This window comes from Colius striatus, chromosome 12 (genome assembly GCF_028858725.1).
Source record: "Colius striatus isolate bColStr4 chromosome 12, bColStr4.1.hap1, whole genome shotgun sequence".
Classification (NCBI taxonomy): Eukaryota; Metazoa; Chordata; class Aves; order Coliiformes; family Coliidae; genus Colius; species Colius striatus.
Genome location: NC_084770.1, coordinates 12,144,322 through 12,171,138, shown reverse-complemented (window position 1 = coordinate 12,171,138; position 26,817 = coordinate 12,144,322). Strand labels below are relative to the sequence as shown.

General features: G+C 39.1%; 1 protein-coding gene across 11 annotated transcripts; it reads left to right on the top strand.

Annotated features, from left to right (window-relative positions):
• Positions 1-6,364: 6,364 nt before the first annotated feature.
• On the top strand, positions 6,365-25,586 carry ZBTB38 (zinc finger and BTB domain containing 38). Of its 11 annotated transcripts, none has more exons than XM_062005262.1 (3): positions 13,694-13,811; positions 15,075-15,243; positions 19,640-25,586. In XM_062005262.1, the coding sequence occupies exon 3, from the start codon at positions 19,640-19,642 to the stop codon at positions 23,213-23,215; it is 3,576 nt and encodes a 1,191-aa protein (XP_061861246.1). In that variant the 5' UTR covers positions 13,694-13,811; positions 15,075-15,243; the 3' UTR covers positions 23,216-25,586. The 11 variants fall into 11 exon arrangements, with proteins under 11 accessions (XP_061861252.1, XP_061861254.1, XP_061861244.1 ...); XM_062005259.1 differs by lacking the exon at positions 15,075-15,243 and adding an exon at positions 15,827-15,866 and having other exon boundaries at positions 13,698-13,795; XM_062005263.1 differs by lacking the exon at positions 13,694-13,811 and adding an exon at positions 13,827-13,843 and having other exon boundaries at positions 15,058-15,243.
• The last annotated feature ends 1,231 nt before the right edge of the window (positions 25,587-26,817 follow it).

The following is a 26,817-nucleotide window of genomic DNA, read 5'->3' as shown; positions in this document are numbered from 1 at the left end:
TCTGCATTGCAGATATATTTAGCTCTAACACTGCTTGTGGTTAACAGGGTGTAGCGTAGACACAGACAGCTGATCATGCAGTCAGACCCTGTGCTCGTGTGGTTTGTCAATACTGCTCAGGATTCTGATGGACTGTAAAAGAGAAAACAGAAAAGAAAGGAAAAAAAATGTTTTATTTGTAGAAACATTAGACCTTTACTTAGGCTATTTTTGCCATCATTGGCTTTTTATTTTCTTTTTTAATTCTGAGACTAAAAAAATAAGAAAGCACAGCAAATGCATCCAGGATTTAATATGTGCGACGTGAAATCTTTCTGCATCAAGAGGATGTTACTGTAGTCAATCCAGCGCTTCTCCAATAAGCAAGAAGACTGTTTTGTTTTCCTCGGCAGGCGGACTCAGCCATTGCACAGGCAGATTTTGATAAGAGTTTGAAATGCCTACTACTGTATCATTGTAGAATTTGGAGTTTGCTAACAGTGTGAGTGACTGGAGCTCATCTTGCATCACCAGTTGATGACAATTTTCTTTGTTCCCTCCCACCCAGTTGAACCAAGACTCTGTAGCTGATACGCAATGTCACTTACAACATTAATCAGATACTGCATTTAAGGTGAGCTGTCCCTTGCCTCCTCCCTTACCAGAGCTGTGCTGCAGTATGTATCTTACTCCTGCAAGCCTAAAATGGCAGGCAGGATTAACGTTGCTTGTGCTGTGTGCATGCTGTGTATTGAATTCATTATACTGTGCCTAGTATCTCAAATGTGAGTATGTAAATGGTCTGTGTGCCATGTCATGCAGTAGCGAAGACTGGTTTGTGCTTCATTACAGGCTTAGATGTTTGAGCATCACCTTAAGAATTCTTTTTTCATTTGCAATGTGGTGAGCTGTTAGCTTGTCATCACATTCAAACTACATTATTAGCCCTTGGAAAGGGGAAGGAAAAAAAAAAGCAAACTGTGCTTCCAGATGGTGTCACCCTTTTTCTTCTTGCGTTTACTGTAGTTTAAATAATGTATATTGTATTGTTAATTAATGTGAATATCGAATTAAAGCACTTGAAACTTACATATTTATTATGCAGGTAGGAGGCACGTCAAATCTATTTTTAACTCCTACGCAGTCCACGTTGTGCAATGGGCTTTGGTTGTCGAGTTTATATTTTCAGCTGTGATATCAATAGGCTGATTTTCAGTAAATGTGACAAGTGGCCTTTGCAGTGGTCAGCTTCAAGCTTTGAACTCTGTGAGAAGGAGAAAAAAACCCCACAACCTTGTGTTGCAGTTTCGGAAAACCTTGGATGAGGACATTTTTTTTTTTTCCCCACTCCTGCTTTCCCTGTTGATAAACTCGTTTCTCCTGATCACGGTCTATTCAAGCTGCTTCCCATCTGATTTTTGACAACTGCTTCTAAAAAATTATTAAGAAGACCAAGAACAGAACTTCTGTCCATCGCTTTACATAAAAATGGCTGGGTGCATTGCTATGCTAACACTGCACTAAGTGGTACATGCAGGTAGGTTGAGATTTGCATGTTTTACTGATTTCTTGGTCGGTGTTGCAAGAACATGAAATGGGCTTTGGAATGTAGCTTTCAGTTAAAAAATGTATTAAACTGTTAATGAAAACAACCTAACATAAAACTGTTGGCTTCACATGTTGGCATGGCAGTCGTTCTTATCTGCTTTTAAAAAATCCGTTGTGAAAGTAGAGCAGTCATGTCTGTTAAAATAATCATATGTACTAAGGGCGTGGCAACGCTTATGCAACAAAAGAATTTTTGAAAACCCTATTGATTCAATTCCATTTTCAAGCTGACTATAAGCATTACTGAGCTTGCAGTTAAAATGCAAAAAGAAAAATTCAGGTAGATAAGAATAAAGAAAAATATTTAAATTGTGTCGTAAGCGGTTTCGTGTTTTGTGCGAAATCTTAAATAAAGGCTGATATGCTTTAATGCTTCTGCTTTTAGTGTCAGCTGCAAACACAAACCTGCACTATTTCTTTTTATTTTAAGGTAGAAGGACTTTAAAGAAAGAGATTGATAGAGATGGCCCTATCAGCTCAAACCGAGTAACAGTTCATTGAACTGTGTTGCACTTCATACAAAAAAAGGTTATGAAATAAAAACTTCACAGCCTTAGGTACAAAAACCTGAATCTGAGCATTAAGAATAAAACAAATTAAGAGTATCGTGTTACTCACACCAACTTTTGTCATACATTTGTTTCAGATTAATACTGGGCCAGAAACAGTTTCCTTGGCAACCAAATCCTTTTAAAAGGTGCAATAGTAGAGATGTAGAAGGACGTTATTCTCTTTAATAGCAATATCACAATGCAAATGGAAATTTTGCAGTTGTTTCCTTTCAGTTCTAAATGACAATCTGATCTCATTTTATGTTTCCATGCGGCTATCATTTCTTAAACGATGCCATGTTTATAAAGCTACATGCAACAAGAAACTGTTTTAGTCCTGCTTTGTGTTAGCTGTTTCCAGAAACATACCCCAGTTTCTTTTTTTAATTTTACCCAGCCTTGCATGTAGGTCAAGGTTTGTACTGTGTGTATATAAAGTGAAGGTTTCATTATCACAAAGATAAAAGTAACACTGAAACATTTAGCAGCTGAGAAATGTAGAGAATCAGAAGTATGTTTAAACCTTCTTTTACCTTTGCTGATTTCAGCCACAGTAATGCTAATAAACCTTTCTCTAAATAGTGGACCCATTCTGAAGTCCAGATAAAGAACTGTGTTTAAGCATACTGGAAAAGAACTTCTGTCAGATCTTAAAGAAGCCTTTACAGAATAAGCTCACTTCTGGTCTGCGGTAATTTGCAGACCTTACAGATTTTGCAAAAAAGTATTAAAATGCCTTATTTCTATTTTGAGCAAACGTTTTTAACTGTCTCAGTAAACTCAAATCTTTTTGTGTACCACAGGTAACTGCTTATACAGAATCAGACGTTACTAAATGTCTCCACTGAGCTTATAGCGTAGTGCATCTCCTTGTGAACCTCCTTTGTACATGACTCGAGAAATTCTCACTGCTGCAACGAGACTTTTGCAGCAGGGTAGCCATTTTCCTTTCATGTCCTTGACTTTAAAATGACCAAGTATATTTTGTGTGGATGAGGACCCAGCACTGAAAATTAATATAGAGCAGATATTTGGAAGCACAGCCAATTATCAGTAATAGCCTTGACAGAGTCAGTAATATCAAACTAATTATCTTTTTCCTAAATATATCAGTTCAGTGCATTCCAAATAAACAGAGTACACTTGTTCAGGAATATGACTTGTTCTCTGTCTTGATAGGCCAATGCTTAATAATGAAAATAAAACAATTTGATTCATAATTATGAGATTAGCCTGACGCAGTGTGATGTTCCCCTGCTTGACCTAAGGAAGCAGAATTGAAAACCTAATAAACAGCATCTCTCAAGTGACATATTAAAGTTTGCAGTTTTTTGTAATTTGATTTATCTCCAGTAGCTTGCTTCTGCTGCTGATTTTCCTGTCTGAAATGTTAACGTGGGGTGCGCCATTACATGCAGTTATCAAAATTGCATGTCTTTGTTTATTTCTTGTGGTTATTTTTAAAGGAAGTTGCTGAGCAAACGCTACGTAGGAGCAATCTATTTATTGCCACAGATATTTATCTTTAGAAAAGATGGGGCACTTAGTGATAAACTGTTTTTATTACATCTTTGTGTTCAAACATACCCACTTAAGTAATTTTAAAAGTGTAGCTCCGTTATGTGAGCACACTTCGCTAGGCTTGTATTAAATCCATTTGCAAATTTGCTCTTTTGTTCAGGGGTGCAAGTCCTCTTCTAATTAATATGACTGAACTCGAGTGCTTTCGTGAGTCTGGAAAAACCCATTGGCAGCCCATGAACAGTAATTTCTTGCCACTAAAGAAACTGATTTATTTATTAAGGAGGAGTCTAGTAATTAGCAAGCTGTTTCCAGTTTGACTGTTCTACGTGGGTTGCTGTATGTATTTTAATGATAGTTACCTCTAACTAATGCAGAGTGTCAGAGTGTCAGAGAGCCAGAGGTACCATAAGAAATCTTGTGTAAACTTCATCTATTTTATTCTCTTTGGCTAAGGGGGCTAATCGGGGCACAGAGGAGCAGGTGCAGTTTTTCACACCTCCAGTACAGCCTACAAATGTCATTGTTGAGGGGCTGGGGTTTTTTTCAGTTTTATCGCATGAGTCTAATTGTTGATACTGAGTCCTCTCTTTTATAATTTAAATGTGTTCTTTTATCCATGCAAATTCCATTTCTACCCAACAGAAAATCTGTACAAGGCATGAGTAAAAATGAAGTCAAACTAAAAAACATTCCCTCAGATGCTATCCTACTTGGTTTCAGTGACGTTTCTGATTAAAGTTACTTTTCTCCCTAAACTTCATTTTGATTTGAAACTGCAGGTGTCTCTGTGTGAAACTACCTGTGTTCAGATAATATTTGTCAGACTGTTAGACAGCCTCTGGTAATAATGATCAGGTACTACTTAACTCTTTGGTGGCATCTAGTGTCTTATACTTCATTGTCTGAATTGCTTTATTATGTTTTAAGAGAGCCTTATTATGAGTAACATTAGTTTTGAATTCTAGTATTATAGAACTGGGGAATTCTTTAGCTTTTATAAGATCTCTTACTGCTGGATTCCTCCAAAGGTGGTGTTTAAGCTCCTCATTCACCATAATATTTCACAGTTATTTGTGAATATGACTCTATTGGTGTTTGACGTCGTAATGGCTTGATGCAATTTTCTATAATTCTGGCCTTTTTTTAGAGGCAAATGTGAGCTATAGAGTACTTATTCAAATCCAGATATACTAAAAATGTAGTCAGCTAAACCAACAACAACAAAGTAGCTTGTCTTCATACCTTTTAAAGATGAAGTTCTGGAGCCTGTATTTCCTGTATAAATGTTGTTTTAAAAGAGTATATGGTATATTTGCAAATGGAAGATGGATCTATGCATTCTTAATTGCTGCTGTATAAATGCCTACAAGCTGAGTCATATGGCCTTATCCACAAGATTCTGTAGCTGTTCTATGGAACAACTTAATTTTGCTTAGTATCTTTGAAACAAAGCCCTGTTCTGAATGATTTTTAAACTATTACATCATAACTCTATTAGGATGTTCAATATATAATAACAGAAAATCACAGTGTTTGACAACGACAAATAATCATTTAAGCAAAGAGATACAGGAAAACAAGAAAACAAGAGCTCCCTAGAAGTGTCATTATCACAGATACTGTGATATCTGTGAAAAAAGAGACCCAAGAGAAAAGTGGCAGAGTGGAAGGCGAAGGAAGAAAAGGCCTTTTGAAAGACTGCAGACAAACACGGAGGCTTTTAAGAAAAAGGATAACATAATTGTTTCAACAGTTTATGTGGAGTCAGAGGAACTGAGTAGTAATGATGATTGTTTCTCCCTGTACTATTATTTGTTTTCTAAACTGGCAAACTATGAAGCTAATCTTAAAATACACTTGTTTTCCACTGACTTTACCTTGTGAAACTCAGGGACCAGCTGAGGAAGCTGTGATGCCTCCTTTATTTGATGTCTTGTTAGGTAAATATGTGAGGAATAGTTTGGACATAGCTGAGATTAGGGAAGAGAAGTAGGGACAAGAATTGTTTTCAGTCTAATTTTTGCAGTGATTGCAACGAAAAAGTATTTTCAATTTGAAAACATACTGACATTTCTAGAACATGTTATGAAACATTATGTACATTGCACTATGCAGGTTAAACCATAACCATAGAATCACAGAATCACAGAATGGTAGGGGTTGGAAGGGACCTTTAGAAATCATCTAGTTCAACCCTCCTTCTAAAAAAGTTCCGCCTAGATCAAGTCACACAGGAACGCGTCCAGGCAGGTTTTGAAGACCTCCAGAGAAGGAGCCTCCATACCCTCCCTGGGCAGCCTGTGCCAGGGCTCCCTCACCTGAACAATGAAATATATTTTTCCTTCTGTTTAAATGGAACTGTTTGTGTTACAGCTTCTTTCCATTACCCCTTGTCCTGTCACTAGACACAAAAGAAAAAAAAAGTGATGCCCCAACCTCCTATAATGAAACACTGCAGGCAGAAGCAGCCTTTGCAAGAGTTTGGTTAATGGCACTGTTTCATTGCTGTAAGCCTCACAGATGTAGTCCAGAGAAAATTCTGACAAATTACATAATGTATCTGGAAATTGTCTAATCAGTCGTTCATTAAATTTGGATTTTCTTCTTTGCAGGCTGATATGCAGTAGCCACAGAGTTCACAAAATTACTGAGATGGTTTTGCCAAAAATACCTGTCAATACTACTTTTAAAAGACTCTAACAGAAGAACAATCTGGTTTTAGGTGAGTAAGTTTATGGGGTCATTATAGCAAGCTGGAATCTCTTTAAAACTCTCATAGAAATAGTGCTAAAATACCTAACACTTTAAAACCACCACATGACATGATTTTTTTTTTCCCAGTTAAAGCTGTACTTTTTGAATAATCTCTTAAGAGTCATTTTCTCTATGGTGCCCCATTGCTCTGTCCTCATGTCAATATTGTTGGATTTTTCCAGCTTCCACTGGATTTTTATTGCCAGAGAGGCTGAACAAACTAAATCAGGCAGAACAGATCTTTGAAACAGGTTGTTATAGCCTCCAGTGATTTGTATAAACCAAACATATTGGCAAGCAAGCAAACGTCCTGAGCTTGCCAGAATGTTAAGTCTGGATCTCAGTTACTAGTGTTCATTACAAACCTGTACTAGACATTAAAGGTAGAGGAACTCTCTTAGTGCCAATGCTCATTTCTAATGATGTCATCTTGGTTAAGCTGTATATAGTTCATCTAATCTCTATCCTTATACATTACTGTAATCTGGGGTAGTAAAAAAATCTCTTGAATCATGACTTGTAAAGAGTATTTTGTAAATTCAAGTACAATATTGTGATTAATAATGACAATATTTAAAAATAAGAGTTTCTTATTTTACATGGCTTTTTCAAACATCAGTAGTTTCCTTCTTACTGTGAATGTGCAATAATCGCCTTGGTTACAATAAATATGTCTGGTATCTGTGCTTTAAGGTTGAGATATATGTGTGTTGAATGAAAGGGTCAGTGAAATCCCAATTCATTCATTAATCTTGAACATGGTTCTTTGTATCATAGAGTATAATTTGTGTTACAGAAAGGCAGTAGTTTCATTGATTTCAGTGGCACTACTTGGACAAATTTCTGTAGGAAACGGTTTGTTGCATCATAGTCATTAGCACTGTGATATCTGTAAGAAGAAGTGTGTAACTAAGGCTGCTAGGCACAGTGTAAGATAACCAAATTAAAAAAACAAACAACCAAACCAAACCCAAAAGCCTCCTAAATTCCTAGAATATCTCAAAATGCTTTCTGTATTTATTTTTAATACACAACATTGTGTGACAGAAAAGAGTAATGGATTTTCAGAGATGGCATGGGGGGTTTTAACTAATAGTCAAAATGTTAAAATTACATAAATTCAGGTTACCTGGACTTACAGAAGCAAGGGCTACAAAATCTAAGTTGTACCTACTTTAAGTAAATTGTCATAAAATACTTACACAGTATATTTTAGGTAAAATACTGGGCCATAACCTGTTTCCTTGGCAACACATATGAATAAAAGGTACATTAGCAAAGCTGCAGATGTGTGTCAGTGAATGCTTATTAAGCAGCCCAATGCATTTACATACCGTGTGCTCACAGTAATACATGCATCTTGAAAATCACCATATAAAAAGATTTCTGGGCATGGCCCAATGTAGATTCTTAATACTCAAAGGTTTTAACCTAAAAAGCTCACGTTTTCAATGGAAATATCTCTTATAGGGTTTGGGGTATTTTGTCTTTGTACTTTAAATTGGGCTTGCAATAACTGGACAAAATTGGCATAGTAGGCTTGGTCTGCAAACTGAAGCCTTTCTCCAACATTCTAAATACTTACAGCACTGCTTTAAAGACAACAAAATATGAATATAAAAAAAAAGGTTCATGGTGCCTTTAAGAAATGCTCAGGCATTCTGAATTTGAATCTTGTACCAGCATTCAGAAATGAGAATGATTATAGTGTTTTGCATAGTGACAAACAAAAGCCACCACATAAAAATGAAACTGATGTTGCTTGTAGCAATTCTATCCAACTTATTCAGGCAAAGAGATAGGACCAAGTGTTGTCTTCTAACAGTCGACAACAGAAAAAGGCAAGGAGGCGGGGGAGAAAAAGCTCTACCAGAAGTCAAAATGGCAGTTGTTGACAGAGTTTCAGACTAAGATTTGGATGTAGCGTTTAGGCAGTACACTTTTTGTGTAAGCGTTTTTACAGTACTATTTTTGGTTTATATTCCTGGATTGAAAAGTAGCTCAGATTTATAAGATTGGTTTTGACAAATTTGTTTACTGACTTCAGCAAGTTTATGTACAGGTTACTTTTGGCCTTTCTTCTGAAAGTATTCTTTTGTATAGAAAATGAAAAATGTATGCAACCCTTTGGATTAGCTATGGTATGCCAAGATGCTATGTCTTTATGAGTAAGTCTAAGATCTCAATCATTAAAAAGACACGAAAAAATGAGAATCTGCAAATCCTGAGTTTAAATTCAGCTGCTGTAATCTGAGAAGTTGTTTATGTGACCAGAAGCCTAATTAAAACCTCCGTGAAATCAGTGAAAAGATTCTCCTTGACTTTTTATTCTGGAGTATGCAATAAAAGAGGTGGCTTCATACGTAACAATTCAGCAAATAAATATTATCCGGTCAACGTTAAATGTTTCCCTGACTCTCAACAGTCAAATGTTATAATTCCAGAGAGTCTGAACACTATCACATGATCCTGAACCACAAACAGTCTTCTTGTATACCATCACATGCTACAAGACTATTAAGGCTTTCAAGTGAATACGAGTTTGGGAAATTATTAGAGAAGTTCACTCTAACTGTTTTTTTCTTTTAATTATTTGTTGCTTTCCATCTGAGCTGAGCTCACCATCAGGCCAGGATTTGTGCCTGAGGCAATTCACATTGCTGGCAGAGGATGTAGCACCACCCAGAGCTGAAGCCATCAAGATTTTCTTCTTACTGCCAGCTGCTAACTGCTACAGTCCTTCCTGAGCAGAGTCCTTGCACGAGCGGAGGAACTGCTACAGCTTTTAGGCTGGAAACATGCAGCAGGATGTAAGAGGAGGAATAGGGCTTGCTCTGGGCCACTTAGGTCAGCATAAAATGGAGCATAAAAATATTTAAGAGCATACAGCCAATTGTGTGTCAAATAAGTTGTCATAATAAATGGCCACACTAAAGTGATGATTCAGAGTAATAGCTACCACTTGTGCATCAGTTTTGGCATGTTAAAGTGTGCCAATGTAACACCAAACCCATAAAAATACTTTCCAGTATTTTAAGGAGTATTGGAGATCAGTGGTGGCCATTAACAGCTTGGAGAACAATTCTGTCTTTCAAAATGGCTGTGTCCAGCCTTCTAGCAGACCAAATAAATCAGGTGTTTCCAGGGGAAGGGATTTAGCTCCATTTTCAGTCTCACATGATTTGCTACAACAACTGTAGTAACGGGGAAGAATGGCTGCATTGGCCTAGCCCCAGCACGCCTGACTGAGAATTTCTAACAGTGGCCCCCGAGCAGGCAGCTTGACTGCTCTTGTGGATGTTGGCACACATATCCAAAGGAAGTTTCCTCTAACAACTGGAAAATACGAGGCTGGGTTTGGCAATTTTTATTTGATCTTTCTGATAACTGAATGAGCAATAACATACCACATTGTAATTGTCCATAATGAATAACAATTAAATGTTATATTAAAATATATAAATTACTATATTTGAAAACGGTCAACAACAGAAAAATGTCTTCTCTTGTCACTCTGTCTGTAAACATAGCTTCATGATTGCAGTTGATCTCTGCTAGCTAAGGACTGTGAGATGTCCCAGAAGCGTAGGAGGCTAGAAAGCGGTCTTGTCAGCAGAACAGGGAAAAAAATGAAATACTTAAATGGAAAATAATACTGAGATTGTTCAGATATAGCAAGATCTAAAGTCAGCTGATTCTTAGTAGCAGTACAACATAAGCTTTTCTATTTTGTGCAAATTAAGAATTTAGATTTCTGTCAATTATTGATGCTTCATTTTCTTCTTTAGACTGCTAGAGAGACAGAGGTATAGTTACACCAAATTGCTCTTATGTGGTCTGTGTAATGTTAATGGGACTCAGATCAGGCCATGCCTACATTGTAAGAAGACAACATACCCTGGAGAAAGATTTTGGTGCATGTGCACAGCTCTCACAGTTTGAGAGCCAAATTAGTTAGCTGCTGGTCTCCTTGAGTGTGCTGCTTCCCCCTTCCTCTCCCTTCCCTTGATGCTTAGGAATAAGAAATTCTCTCCCTTGCTCATGTAACAGAAAGGTGAGCAAAGCCACTTTGGACTGCTGGATCCTTCTTGTGCCCCACTTCTGAGTGAAATGCTGGTCTGCCTGAGGGGTGCTGTGTTTTCCTCCTCAGCAGCATCACTGGCTGCTTTGACCTCAGTAGTGACAGCACTGAAAAAGAGAGCCCATCCAAGCATTTCTCTCATGGATAGGCTGGCGAGAAGGAAACCAGCCAAGCCCTGGCCAAAATCCTGTCGTTCATGAGGAATCTGCAAGAGCTGGTAATGCTTTATGTGTTGCTTCCTGCTGTTGTTTAAGAATTGAAACTGCTTGACTAGAGAGGAACATTGGAACATATTTTTCCTAGGCAGCCTGAAATACTCTTAAAGAAAAGAATACCACATACCATGAGTTACAGAAGTGAGACTATCAGATTTGAGCAAAACATCCAACCACCACCACCACCACCACCACCACTTCAGTAACCTTGGTACTGTTTTACACATTTTAAAGAAGCAAAAGTTTGATGACAATGTTTCTCTGTACCTTACAATTATACCATAGAAGTAGTAATCCACTGCTAAACTCCTTGGACTTCTACTTTAAAAGAATATAGGATTTGTGTGTTATGTGCAGTCATTTATACATTTAATGGGAACTGGTACACATACACTAGCAGTACGTGTATATGACTTGTACTGTAGCTTATGCCATAGTCCTGAAATCGGGGCTGTAGATGGAGATAAATCTTGTCCAGCTTCTCACAGATAAATGCAGTATGTTCACATAGGTCTTACTCCAGTACCAGTTCCTCCATTTTCTTTGGATGCAATTGGTTTTACATGAAACATTTTACTGAGAATGTAAAATCTTGGTGCAGCAAAGATGACCTTATAAAGAATTTCTTACTCTGAAGAATATTTTTAAATCACAAGGAGTTGATGGGACTGTGAATTCTAAATAGGTCAAATTATATATGTATGGAAATTAGTACCTTCAGTTACAGTACTAGTCACAGAAAAGGGGATTCTTTTTTCAGTGGGTGAGATGAAATTGCCTTATGAAATCACCCTATCAAAAAACCTAAAAAACAAAAAACAAGTCTGTTATATTATCTCTATAGTGACAGAGCATGCAATGGTCAAGTACAAATAAATTCAAGTCTTCAAGTAGCGGCTATCTGCTATACAAATGATAGTTATGCATTTTAAATCTTTATTTTTGAGATTTAGGGGGAAATCATAACCTAATCTTCCTTAAATTTGGATCATGTAATCTAAAAAGATGCTTGTATTTACTGTTGTTCAGTAATGCATGTCTTTATTTTAAAGGATTAAAACAGGTTTAATTTAATCCATATTATTGTATTGTTACTGAAAGCAGATTTGTCACAAAACTTCCTAAGGCGTTTGTGTCAGAAATCTTCATTAACACATATTAATATGTATATAGGCACCAGAAACAATAGTAAGTAAACAACAGACAAAGTCCAAGATTAAACAGAACCTACGTGTGAGTGTGAAGCTTTGCTTCTCACTTAGGCAGGTTGGAATAAAAAAGAAGGTTGTCAAAACTTCCGGATGCACTTTGCTTTTGCAGACAATGTGTTCTTCAACTATTTGTTCCACCTCCCGTAGCTGTTGGTAAACAGCTACTGACTATAACAGCTTGGTTTGTCATGAGATGAAGGAAACCATTTTTTAATAGCAAAGTCTCCTAAGCTAAAAGGATTGCTTAAGTAGGTGAACTTGTAATCCAGGTATCCAGAAGCAGCAAATAAGGTCTCCACAAAGATGTTTAGTATTTCTAAGGTGACCTTTTAATGTGGATTGTGTGAAATAGTAAAAGAAGTATGTATAGATCAGTCACTGAAATTATGACAATTTCCTGAGAAGGACAAATTTCTTTCCATATCTGTAAACAACCAGGAAAGCATATGATAGTACCAAGGCAAAAAAAAGACTTCCCCTCCTTAGAACAAACAGATTGTGTATCTTTGGATATTAATTAGTTGCCTGAGATGAGAAGGTGCATTTATAATGAAAGGGCTGTAGCAAAGTTCTGTCTTCCAGGCCCATCAAGGGTGACAATGATGAAAACAGGTCAAGCTTCTCGATTTAATTTTATTTTAGTCTAATATTAATCGGTTGCTACTATTCAGTGCTTCTAATGCATAAGCTTAAGATTTGAAAACAAAGTAACTGTCCAGAAAAACTTGTTACATATCAGCTTGTAAAAATAAACACAGGTTAGCCTTGGGTAAAACTCCTATATTGAAGCAAGCTTGAAGACACAGGCAAATTGTCCATTTTTCTAAGAGCACTTTCCATCTGTCTTAAAGCCCAGTTTTTCTCTGAACTTAATGATTCCCAGTACTGGGAAAACAAGTTTTGCTGACTAAAGTGACAGGCAGAGGGAGGGAGAATACATAGGAAGGCCATACCAAGTATATTGGAGCAGCTGGCTTAGTGAAATCAACCTACTTCCTTCTCTATCTAGGTAAGCATTTATTACTGCTTATGAAGCAATAATAGTATTGTTGCACTTGTTTCCTGAGGCAGTAAATAACCTGAAGAAACCAAAATGAGAGAGCAAGAGTACTGCTTAAAACAAACATCGTTGTGCTATTCTAGGAGTTTCTGTATATGCTTTTTTAAAAAGGTGATACAATCAGATAAGGAAAATAAGGTGAAGGGTGACTATACTTCAGTACCCAGGTGTCATTAGTTTCAAGTACTATTTTTTCGAGCAAATGTTTCATCTCCTTTTGAGTTGGAAGTTACGGAAGTTCTGCATGGAACTACGTATCTCTATAAATGCTCCTACTTTCTTCCTGCGAGAAGGGCTCTGAAGGGAGAGCAAAGTAACCAAAATCCTCTGATAGGTTTAAATAGTGTGGGGCAAAGCTGCGCCGATGGCCACGGAGCAAGTGGACACTGGATTTCCTCATCTTTATAAATTTACTGTCCTTGCACATGAACGACTCGGCCGACATGCTAAACATCCCAGCCGGCCGTCTTAACGAAGCACAGGGCATTTGCTGCAGAAGAGAGGCAGGAAGAATAACGTCGTAAACGACGGAGGGAAGGCCGGGCGCTGGAATTCGCCCGCGTTTCACAAGCCACAGGCAAATCCGATTACCGGAGACGATCGCAGCAAAATGGCTGCTGCGGCGGCCGGCCGCCCTCAGCGAGCCGCGCGCGGCGGCGGGGCCGGCGGCAGCCGCGGGCCGCGCGCCGCCAGGAAGACGGCACCTGTCACGTCACCCCGCGGCCGGGCCCCCGCGCGCCGCCCCGCCGAGCTGCCGCCCGCCTCGTCCGCGCCGCTAGAGAGAGCCCAGCGGGCGCGGCGCTGACCGACAGGTAGCTCAGAAACACAGTGAGTTGCGCTACGTTCGAGCGACCCGTTGCGTAAGCGTTTCTGTTGCTGATGGGGAAGAACGCAGAAAAATAAATGCTAGCGCAGGTTACGAGGCGCTGCCGCCGCGGCTAGCGGTGTGGCTCAGGCCGGAGGGCAGCTATCGCCCGTAAACAGGAAGCGTCTGCGAGTTATCTGCGGCTAACGCGGGGCCGAACGTTTGATGTCTGACGGAGGCTCCGCTTTCAGACGGGCAGAGACACTGACGTGCACGTGCCGCGTCAGGAGCTCGTCTTTTATGTAACGCGTGCAGGACTGCCCGCGCCCCGCGTTCGGCCGCGGGCGGCTTCGTTTCCTCTGCCGCGGGAGCGGAGAAGGGGCCGTCCGGGCCGCTTGCGGCGCGCGCCCGGCTCCACCGTGTGGGCGAGCGGCGCGCGGGCGGGCCCGGCCACCGGCTGGGAGCCCGGGCAGCGGCAGCGGGAAATGGGCCTTCTGCTTGGAATTACTGCTGTTATTTTTAGAGCCAGATCAGGTACAGAGGGCCCAGTTGCTGTGGGAGGACTCGCTTTGGTTTTGCAAGCGAAAGTAAACCCGCGCCGAGCACTGATAAGATTGTAAAGGCTGTTTTCCCTGTGACGGGAAACGATCGTAGAAAGTGTAAAGTAGGAAGTGCGAGAGTTAGGGACGCTACTAGGAGGGAAGAGTTACAGCTCTGAAGGAATGGTTCTTCTGGTGGCTTCAGAGCTGTTAATACTATTCTTAGACTATAATATTCTTAGGCGAAATGCCACATCACAGCTATCTGAGCTAAAAGAGAAGACAGTGTAAGGCTAAAAAATGTGATTTAAAGCCTATAATCCTTAAAAGGCTGTAGCAAAGAGAAAATGTATTCGATGTTAATAGAGAAGGATACACACAGCGAGTCTGAAATAAAATATCTTGTAGAAGTAATGGGTAGCTGTGCAGACTGCAGCCCTAAGCTACAAGCCACTGCAAGCTATTAAGCGTAATTAGACATCATTAGAACTTCCCTGCCTGCTTGAGGTTATAAAGAGACTGAAGGGACCCCAGTCAAAGCAGCCCGGCATAGCTGTACTGCCAAATGGCACCAGGGAAGTGATTCCCTAAAAAACTGAGCTACTGTAATAAAAGCGGTGGTTGGGCAGTAGGCTTCCACGTGGGCAAGGATCAGCATAGTTGAGCTAGGGGTGGGATTTTGTATGTGTATATGGTTCTGTTTGGTTATTTGTTTGTTTGTGATGCCTAGCCCTGTTTGTGCTCCAGAACAAAATAGTGTCCTTTGGGAGAGTTAGATACAGATGAACGTTCCTTCTCATTTGGGGAAACAGGCCAAAACCAAAGCAGAGATAACCTTGAAAGTTTGTTAACAGAGGGGAATGAAACTGAATATAAGAAAATTATGGAGTGAACATGATTCTGTAGTGTCCTATTGGTAAGTACCAGAAAATATTAGCATCTTTTGAATGCTGGTAGAAATGCGTGGAATAAGGAAACAGAAGGAGAGGTATTATTACAGTTTATGAAGTATCTTGCTGGTTTTCTATTTTACCTGGGAAGCAGCAACTGTCTCTAATGTGTTGGTTAAGGGGTTTTTTGGTTGATGTCACTAGCTTGTCTTTCAAATTTAGGTGGCCAAAGTGGAATAGAAGAATCTCTTCTCAAATGTAATGGGGTACGCTTGCCTGGCAATGGATTTCAGAAGTTTATCAAAAGTTAAAAAACAATATTCCTTCATTGCAACAGTTTTTTTGGTAGCAAAACATAAAAAGATATTTGTTATATTTGGGTTTCATCGGCCAGTAAAAATTCTTGTGATCTCTTTGTTTACTTCAAAGTAATATTACTATAAAAATTAACAGTATCTTCTTCCCTCTGCAGTGTCCATGTAGAGCTGGCTGCTTTAATACTTATAGTTAGCAGTTTTATCTGTGAGGCATAAGTAGTCAAACTTGTGTTTGGATGCATCAGTCTCTGATATTTCTATTAACTTCTAATATTGCTTTTTTTCACTTCAGACTTTTGTCCTAAAATGGTACCCTGTTCATGTCAGAAAAGGTAACATTATGGTTTAATCGACCTACTGACATTACACTTAAGTTTCAGGTTAATATTTAAATCTTCTCAAAGTGATTCAACAACTTTTTTATGACAGGCCAAGTCTGTTACTGTTTTTTTGAAAACCTGAAAATAGTAAAGTAACTCCCAATCAAAAATTCTGCTGTTCAGAAGCTGAAGTTACTTGTAGGTGCACCGAAGACTATTAAATTAGACTACAAAGGTACTGCTCAGATTCCTGAGAAATTACTTCTGACTGGATTGAAAGTAAAAAATATCAAAATAAGACACATATTTGCATCAAAAAAGGATGGCTTAGTAGGTTGAAGACTTTCGTTGACCTTGAATACGTCAGATGATATTTATGTACCTTTTTTGCACATTGAAAAATAATACTAGAGTTTATTCCACAATTCTATAATAGAATGCATACAGAGGACTGGTAACATTCCAAATGGACTTTCTAGTCTTATAATTGAAGATATTTATTAACAGTAATGTATCTGAACAATTTAATCTCTGTGTATCTTTGTCTCAGTACTGCTGCCTTGGAAACTGAGGAGAAGATTTTCCTTTTGCAGTACAAACTGTGAATGGAATGTAAAATATTCCTAAAATATGCTGTTTATGTGTGAGTTAGGTAGAGTATTCTGATTTTCTAGAATTCCAGGCACACTTTTCACAAATGCTAGGAGCAAGACAGGCAAGATAAAATGCAGTAGAGAACTGTTGAACACATTTCATTCAAAGGGACTATTTGAGGAATGTATAGGTTGAGACTGAGAAGCAAAAACTGTTGGCTCTGAAAATCAGTTTACTGTGGAATTTTTATCCAATGAGATATTTATCCAATGAGATATATAGCAGATAATTTAGCACACAGCAAAAAAATGTACATGTCCAAATGGCAAATTATAGTTCTTACTGTCTTTTTACAATTAATCTAGTTTGATGTTTTGCTGAGCATACCAAAATATCCAAGACTACATAAACTGGCCATCTCTGTACATCTAGGTAGAAATTGAAAATATTCAGTTTTCTCCTTAGGAGGATAAATTTTGAAGTAACTAGTTGAATAATAAGACTTCAACTAATAATACTTGGGTTTGTAGGCCTTGCTTATAAATACCTCTTAGTATAGAAGTAGCAGTCTGATATATTTAGCAAACAATATGTCAGATGATGTGTCTGAACTAAAACCAGCTGTCTCCAATAAAGAAATAGAAGAAACACAGGCAGGTTCCTATGGGGCAGTTGACTGAGAGGTAGAGTTAACATCATTTATTTCTAATACTCAGGAAGCAACTCTACCAGTAGCTCCTGTTGTGAAATGTTTTTGATGTCTAACAGGTGGTTTCTAATACCATACCACACTAGAAATTCAGATGTAAGTTCAGACATTGTCAATGGAAAAATAAAAAAGATTTATTTCTCTGGTTGTTTGAAGAAAAACATGTCAGTATTCTCTCTGTAGAAAAACTGATATGCTAGAAACTATCTATGGTTATAGATGGTTTTACAGATGCAGAACCAAAGCAGATAACCATACCTAACTAATGTGAATTTCAGGTTGTCATTCCAAATTAACAAGTATGTATTATTTTAACCCAATTAAGTGTGATAAACACACAATAAGCTGTGGTTTTTTTTTTTTTTAATATTTAAAGGCACAAAACAGTGCATCTAGATTTACAGCTGCTGTGAGTGACCAGATAATAAAGGTAACGCACATTTACGCTTCTATCAGAGTTCCACTGATGAATTAATTTCTTGACATCTGTGGAATATGTGAGTGTCAGATTTTTTTTTTTTTGTGAATCCTAGCCTTGTTTTTCTGCATTCTGTGCATTGAAAATTCTCAGCCATCAATTGCATTAGAAGTTTCAGCCATTTAGATAGACATTACCTTCCTTGCAGTGGACATGCTGCAAGGTCTAAATTTTAGGTCCAAGCTTCATTCATAGTGTACCAAATTGTAATATTTTTCATTGTACATTGTGTTTGCCTTCTTGGTAGGGTTGTCACTTTTTTTGCATAATCTGATTGGCAGTGAAGTTGGTGGTGGTTTTGTGATAAAGTGATTAGCTAGAGCGCAGGTGTACATCCCATATTACTTAGTGATAAAACCCCTGTTTTCAAGAAAGGATTACTTTCAAATAGCTTGGGTGAGCCAGCCAATGTGTTCTAAATGGCCGTTGCCGTTTAAGGAATATGAGTCAAATCTTTATTTCACCATTTGGATCAAACCCATCTTAATAAAGATATTGGCATTTTTAAACATAAGCCATTGGAGGGTAAGGGTCATCATAACAACTTTTAGGTTAAGCTTAGTTTAAGTTTGGAGCAGTAGTAGATGCGATGTTTAGAAGGTATTCCTAACCTATTAGAGCACTTCAGTGTGATACTATTTTAAGCTGTCTTACAAAATACCTGTGATTGGTCATTTTCTTTAATGTGCATTTTGATTACACAAGTTGAAAGAAAAAAGACCTTAATAAATAGGCAGATTTTTTTTTTTTTTGCTGTAATGATGAGTAAGTGCTGGTAGGACAGCTAGTCAGACTTGAAGTCACAAATGGGCAGCAGTAGTTGAAAACACTGCTCAGAGATGGAAAACAGGAAAACGTCATTATCTGGTACAGATCAGAATCTGAACAAAACAAAGAAATCATCTGTGTAAGTCAGAGATTTCCTCCAGAATCATGCTGTCAGGTTCATCCTTTTTTTAAGTCTATTTTTCATCCATATTTTGTGGTTTTTACTTCAATTAAACAAACCAAGATGTTCATACAGTAACAGCCTGGCTAATCTAAACATTTTTGTCAGCATTAAACCTCATTATTATAAATTGTCAGTTACTTAACAGTGTTTACTTTCTCAATTAAATCTTACTGTTTGGTAGAAATTAAGAACACACTACCAAATTATAAAGTGTGAACGGTGAACTCCATAAATCTGTAACTGAAGAAAAAACTTTTTACTCTAGTTGTTCTACTTACTGAATTTGTACATTCGGTTACTCAGAAATTTTAAGTAATCTTAAAGAAAATGTGAACTGTTTAAATTTAATCACCGTTTAAAAAATACATACTGTAAATAGTGCTATATACACTCTGTTGTTGTTTACAGAATTGTGTTGCTTGTGCATTGATTTGTTTATAAAGCCTTATCCTGTAACTGAAACTTTTATTTCATGGGATCTGTGATACGTATTTTAAGTATCAGCTCAGCAGAGGGATCAAATGAGGTTGTGTTGTGAAGTTCTTGTCTGACAAACAGTCCCAGAAAACAAAGTCCTCAGTATCCACAGAAATACATCAGTTCAGTCTTCCCCATAATGTCTGCCCAATAGCTGCACTGCACGCAGAGGGAATTAGCTCAAGGGTTGAGTGATTTGTTCGGTGTGAACCTGATCACATGCACCTGCTGGCACCACAAGAAGCGGATGGCTGTGGTCCCCAGTGAAAGGCAGGGGGTGGGTGGCAGACGTGCGAAGGGGCAGAGAAGATACTCTGCCTCGTGCCAAGGAGCTACTGGTGCTCTTGTGTCCTTGATCTCCTACACAGATGACTTTCAGTGGTGTTGGCACGACTGAAGCTGAGACGATTTCAACCTGAAGTGCTATGGCAGAATTTAACTCCTTCATAAAATGTAAAACTTAACAAATTAAAAATATATCTAAAATAAAAATAGAGCCATAAACTTTATCTGAAACTGAAATGGATGGAAAATGCCTTCTAAATATATTTACATCTTTTTTTTTTTCCTTGTAGATGACAGTCATGTCCCATTCAAAGGATCTCAAGGACGACTTCCATAGTGACACTGTACTTTCCATTCTAAATGAACAGCGCATTCGGGGTATTTTATGTGATGTCACCATAATTGTGGAAGATACTAAATTTAAAGCCCATAGTAATGTGCTGGCAGCTTCAAGCCTTTACTTCAAAAACATTTTTTGGAGTCGTACTATCTGTATTTCAGGTCATGTACTGGAGTTGGATGATCTCAAAGCTGAGGTGTTTACAGAAATACTGAATTACATCTACAGTTCCACAGTAGTTGTAAAGAGGCAGGAGACTGTGACGGACCTTGCAGCTGCAGGGAAAAAACTGGGAATATCGTTTCTAGAAGATCTTACAGATGTTAATTTTTCAAGTTCGCCCTGCCCCTATGCATACTGTATAAATGAAAAAGGGACTGTCAAAGAGGAAAAACATGAAAAGAGACATGAAGACTCTGCTGTGACAAACGGACCACGAATTACAAATGCATTCTCAATTTTTGAAACGGAAAACAGTTTGTTTTCTCCACTTGATTTGAGGGCAAGCTTTAAAAAGGTATCTGAGACAATACAAGCTCCCAACATCAGCCATGACAGAAGCGATGTTTGCAAAGACACTGAGCCAGCCAGTACGCTGGCTGAGCACTCCTACGCAGTTTCTTCTGGGGGAGATACTTTCCAAGGAACGCCTTTTCTTGAAAAGGACAGCAGCCCTTCATACAAGGTAGGTGAAGACCACTATGAAAATCTCCAAGCCACACCACTCGTTCAGCCAGGAAAACAAGCGTGTAGTACTCCTAAGACAGCCCTTAAGCCCCAGAGTACTGGTTTGACTACAGCACAAGCACCGGCCTCTACAGTAACCACTACAGAGTCCCAGCATGAAGCAGTTACTGAACGCCCAATTATTTCCTTTCCAAAACCTCAGAATAAACCAGGAGATGTCCATTTATCCAGAGAAGAGGAAAACAATTCTGCTAATGTCTCTGGATCCCCTGTGACTGTTGTTCCACCTGTTTACAGTTGTAACTGTTGTGCAAAATCATTCAGTGACAGGGCGTTGCTCAGTACTCATCTTCAGCTCCATTCAGAGAATCAGGAAACTTTCACATGCAAATACTGCAGCAAGCAGTTTGCAAATCTCAGTATCCTGGAAAGTCACGAACAAGTCTGCGTGAGGTCGAGCAGCTTATCGGTTCCCAATGGAAATGATCAGAATTTTGCAGATAACTATACTGCCACGGAGGGCAGGAATGCAAGTTCGTATTCAAATACAGAGCCTCTGTTGCCTGAAAACAGCATCACTGATTATTCTAATGCAAACTGCACTTTACCAGAAACAGATCATTTGGTTAAAGTCGTTGATGGGCAGATACTCTATACTTGCGTCGTTTGCAAGCGTAGTTACGTAACGCTGTCCAGCCTCCGAAGACACGCAAATGTTCATTCGTGGAGAAGAACGTACCCCTGTCACTACTGCAACAAAGTGTTTGCGTTAGCTGAGTATCGCACCAGGCACGAGATCTGGCACACTGGAGAAAGACGGTATCAGTGCATTTTCTGTCTGGAGACTTTTATGACTTACTATATACTAAAAAATCATCAGAAGTCTTTCCATGCAATTGACCATCGTCTCTCAGTAAATAAAAAGACAGCCAATGGAGGCTTAAAACCAAGTATGTACCCGTACAAACTTTATCGACTTCTACCTATGAAATGCAGGCGACTCCCTTACAAGTCCTACCGAAACTCTTCGTATGAAAATGTTCAAACAAGTAGCCAGGTTAATGAAACGGCGTCTACCAACTGCTTCATTCCAAGTTCTCTTAGCTCTGAGCTACCACCGCTGAATTTTCAAAGTAATATAGTAGCAAACAATAGACCTCTTGCTGTGGAGACATCTACATGTAGTGATACAGCATCTTCCAAGAATACTCAGAATTCTTCCCCTTGGGGAGTAGAAGTCTTAAATTCTGACCTGCAAAGGGACTTTTTCACAGCTGAAAAAAGAGTTTCCGCTGCTGCAAATGACTCTGGTTCTCGGGAGAGTGATTCCTCAGTTGTGCCTTTAACTAATGCGAGTGAAAATTCAACCTCTGTCATCAGCTACAGCAGTTCTGCACCCTCTGTTATAATGCACAGTAGCAGAGTTTCATCAGTAATAATGCACAGCAAGACAGTCACTTCTGTAGAAAATAAGACTGAATCTTCAAATAATCTACCTAGTCAACCAGTAAGGGATGATTGTAAATATGGGTCAGATAATTATGGGAAATGCATTACAAAGTCAAAAGCTGTTAAGGAGAAAAAGAAAACAGTGGTGTACAACAAAGCAGAAGCAACTGAAGATGCACAGCATGTCACAGGATCTGGAGGTTCATCCAGCAAAACAACAAGTACTGTCCAAGAGTCGAGTAAAACTGAAACGTACATTGCAAAGCCTGCCTTACCCGGAACATCCACTGACAGCAATGTTGCACCTCTGTGTCAAATAACAGTAAAAATTGGTAACGAGGCTATTGTAAAAAGACACATATTGGGATCTAAGCTGTTTTGTAAAAGAGGCCGAAAATCTAAACACGAATCCAAACCGGACAATCCAATTGAGGAATCGGAAATGGAGGTAAAAGAAAGAAGCCCCTCTAGGCTCTATAGCTCAGAATGCCTGGAAATGACAGAAATGTGTGATGATGTAAGTGATCAGGACTCCAGCGATAAACCCTGGAGACCTTATTATAACTACAAACCAAAAAAGAAATCCAAACAGTTAAGAAAAATGAAAAAGACCAAATGGAGGAAGAAACACAGCAGCAAGAACACCATTATGGAAAGCCACAACACTTGCAGTCGAGAGTATGTGCTCAGGAATGCTCCTGAGGAAAGAGCAGTCAGTCAGGAAGAGAACACAGAAATGCCTAATCTTCACTGTGAGCTCTGTGAAACAGACCCATCTTCCACAGCAGAAACCCAAGAACACGTACACTGGCACGGAGCTCCTTCAAAGCCTTACACTTGTGAGTTATGCCAAAAACAATTTCAAAGTCCATCCACTTTAAAAATGCATATGAGGTGTCACACGGGGGAAAAGCCCTACACTTGCAAAACCTGTGGTAAATGTTTCTCAGTTCCCGGGAATCTGCAGAAACATGAACGTATTCACCTGGGTGTCAAAGATTTTGTTTGCCAGTACTGTAATAAGGCGTTCACTTTAAATGAAACACTCAAAATACATGAAAGAATTCATACTGGAGAAAAACGCTACCACTGTCAGTTCTGCTTTCAGAGCTTCTTATACCTTTCTACCAAAAGGAACCATGAGCAAAGGCACGTACGTGAGCATAATGGAAAAGGATATGCTTGTTTTCAGTGCCCCAAAATTTGCAAGACAGCAGCTGCTCTGGGGATGCATCAAAAGAAACATCTATTCAAAAGTTCAGGTCCACAAGATAGAAAAGAACAGTTTTGCAGTGAAAGCACCAAACTTTTGGAAAGTCCTCATTTTGTTGGCTCAGAAGGAAGTGAAGTGAAAAATACACAAAATGTAACTCCAGAAGTTATCCGCTGAGTGACAGTTGTGCACAGAAAGAAAATACAAAACTGATACAATGTAGATGTATTGAACAAGGAAGCGTCTCTGCTCAATTTAGTGTCATTTACTAAGGTCGAATTTCTTCATTGAAACGTGTCAATATATGCAAAAGAAGGAGAAATAACGCAGAAAAGAAAAACTAGTGTTTGCAATAATACAAACTTAATGTGAAAGACCCAGAACACTTCTGCCACAATAGACTTGTAACACAGAGAGAGAGAAAAATAAAAATGTTAAAAAAACTATGAGCAACCAAAACCTTTCTACTTAGCATTACAGGAAACTACTCACTGAACTGTTTACAGTGCTGGTTTTGAGTCTGATTCCTTCTAGGCAAAATAAATATGTAGGTTCACAGTGTATTCTGTACAAGGAATTTTTGCTGCAGAAAACAATGTATTGCATTTTTTTTTTTTGTTTAAAGGAAAGTAATGTGTTTATAAACAGAATCCTTGTAATCTAGTGTATTCTAAAGTGAAGGTGGGAAATGTTTCACAAGCTTGGGTATGCTGAAGTACAGTTGAGTTCTGGTGTGCTTTTCTGTAACTCAACATTCACAAAACATACTCAGGAGTTTAAACCTCTTTTCCTTTCCATATTCAGTTTTGTAGTAATAACTGTTAAGTCTGAGTGCTTGCGTGGAAAGTATTCCAGATTTATGGTATCTCTGAGACATTTAAATAAAGATTCAGTGGAACTCACAAGAGCCAGTCTTCCAAACTGCATAAATCCCAATGTCAGTGGCCTGGTAGAGCTATTCAGGTGCATTTGTCTAAAAGTGTTTTCACAAAACAACCTAGCTGAGAAATCCTGTATGTAAATGTCCATCTCCTGGTGGGTCTGCAACTCCCGTCTTTCAGAAATATCATTCTTCTTAGCGGAAGAAGAGGAGATGTACACAGTCTTCCTCCTCATCCTGGAATAATGCCTGCCCAACAAACAGAGCAGGTCCCCATAAATGCTTTCCTTTTGGGAGGAGTAGGTAAATATTCAGATTATTGCTTCCATATATATCCCTGAAGCAGTCTAAATCTGTAAACAGGGATAAGGCCGGTTCATGGAGTTCTCAGTCATCCCCTTGCCTTAACTGCAACATCTAATCTTCACACGTTCCTTCCCAGTGCTTCCCCCCCCATCTGTGGCAGCATTGGGCCCCAGGCCAGCTTCCTGGCTGTGTTCCTGGGCACTGTGGGCCTGTAGCAGGGAGGTGCCCAGAGTGGGTCGCTGGAGGAGGAGGAGTTGGCCTTTCTGCCTCCCTCCTCCTGCCACACCAAAGCGTTACGGTGAACCTTATGGCTTCACAATTTGCTAAGAATCAGGAGAAGAGGCTTCTGAAAGACACCACCAAAATATCTCAATATTATTTTGTGAAAATGTGATTAATTTTAACTAAGATTAAGAGTTTAAGAAGTTAAAAGAGAGTGTATGTCTACAAGTTATATGCTAGGGCTCTATTGTACTGTATCTGCATTTCCAAGTAGTCATGTACATTCATCTCTGTGATGTGTTAAACAATTAAGTCAGGACAAAGGCTAGTGATCCTCAACTTCATTCTATGTGCAAAGATGGTACACACTTTGTTTACTTACTTTGTCTTCTCAAATATTTTTAAAGAAACTATAGCTTGGGTACAATAAAGTTACAATTGAAATGGTAATACAGTATTGATTGAAGTAATAATGTAGTCTACATTTATTCTGTCATTGGTGAATGCTGTGAACCCCTTGAGAAATTTTGGTTTCATGGCAGCTTTGGTTCCGTTTAAATAAGGATAATGGAAGAATAAACACAGTAAAGTACAATAATGTTTCAAAGAAAGAACACAAAGATATTGTCAAAGTGGACTTGTGTGATGGTAATTATAGACCAAAGCAAATAAGGTAGAATATTTATAAATACAAAGATAATTTTACAAATATTTTATATAACTGTATAGTTCATAAGAAAAATATGGATAGCTTGTGTTAGGTTTGGGGGGGTTTGTATATTTTGATAAAAACACAACGACTTTGTAACTCTGTATATTCTCTACAGTTTATAGCAAAGCAGTTTTAAGATGGCAATGTCATGTTTATAGTTCAATTGTGGCACTTTTACTACAAGTAACACGTTACAGTAATGAATCAAGTATTAACGACCAAATTAGAATTAAAGTAAGTGTAAGAGAAGGTAAATACGTTGTCAAAGACTGTAATTTGCTACATAATCGCATCTGTATTTTTGTTCAGAAGAAAATATTAAATGCAGATGTTAAGGATTGATAAAGAGTCTAATTTTATTTTTAGAAAGAGTGATTCTAACTCTGTTTTTGCCTGATTAAAATCACATCTTCCTATTTTTCTCTTAAGTCTCTCCATTTTTTAAGTTATGTTCATACTTGCATAATCTCCAAGATCCAGAGATACAAATCTTCTAATAGTTATTTTGTTAGAAGATGAAGTGACACAGTTACCAAATGTTCCCTTTGTTAAGGTCAAAACAGCGAACCAAGAACTTGCCAGAGCTCAAGGGAAGTGACAGTATCTCCCAGCCTTGTACCATTGAAGGTGAACAGAATGTGTGTGCTCACTATCTTAAAGGACTTGGAAGAACTGCGTTAGTACTTTGCAACATCTTAAACATGTTTTCATGAGGACCTGAAACTCAGAAGTTTCTTTTCCGTTCTGATGGTAACCTTGCACTATAGTTTGTGTATTTTACACCCAGTACTTCAGACCTTTTGGGACTACAGTTCAGAATGTAAATATCAAATTGCATAAGGAGCTAATGGAGATGGATACAAAACAGATGATGCATATTCAAAGTACTTCCCCCTTCAGCTAGGTGTCACTAGTCTGTAATTTGCACTAGAAATTAAACCTCAGCTAAATGATGCAGGTTGTCTTGGGATGATCCCCAGCACAGACGTATAACTAAACACAAGCTTGCTACATATAACATTTTTTTTTCTGTTTTTCAAATGGTAATTTAAAAGTGAATAGTCCCGAAGTTCGTGCATCTAAACGTTAGTGAATCCTCATTTACGATATACACAGAATTAGAACAAATATACTAGTTGATCTTCTGTGAAATAAGACGACACAGCTACATTGCAGGCAGAAGCACGTGAAGTAAGCCAAGTGTCACCACCACTTCTGTTCTAAATCTGGCTAGTATCACCACGCTGGGGTCACGATCCAAGGCGGCTGTCGGTGTGCCGGGCTGACCCCCGGGGGCCACGGCGCAGGGCGGCTGTCGGGGCGCCAGGACGACCACCCCGGGGCCGTGGTCCGTAATCCTGTCCGCCCCAGATCGTGACCCTGCTGCGGGCGGCCGGGCGCCCCGACGGCCGCCCCGGACAGACGCCGGCGCGGTCAATTCTGCGCCCCGACGGCCGCCCCGGACCATGGGTACTAAAGACCATCGGGCACGCCAGGATGTGTGCCCGGCCCGGTGACAGCGCCCGGGGCCCTCCGGAGCCCGGCACGGGGAGCCGCCGGCAGCCGCGGGAGGGCGGAACCGCCGCGCAAGGGCCTGCTGGGAAACGGGCGCCACCACGCATGCGCCCCGCCGCCCCCCGCCCTGCGTCCGTCTCTGGT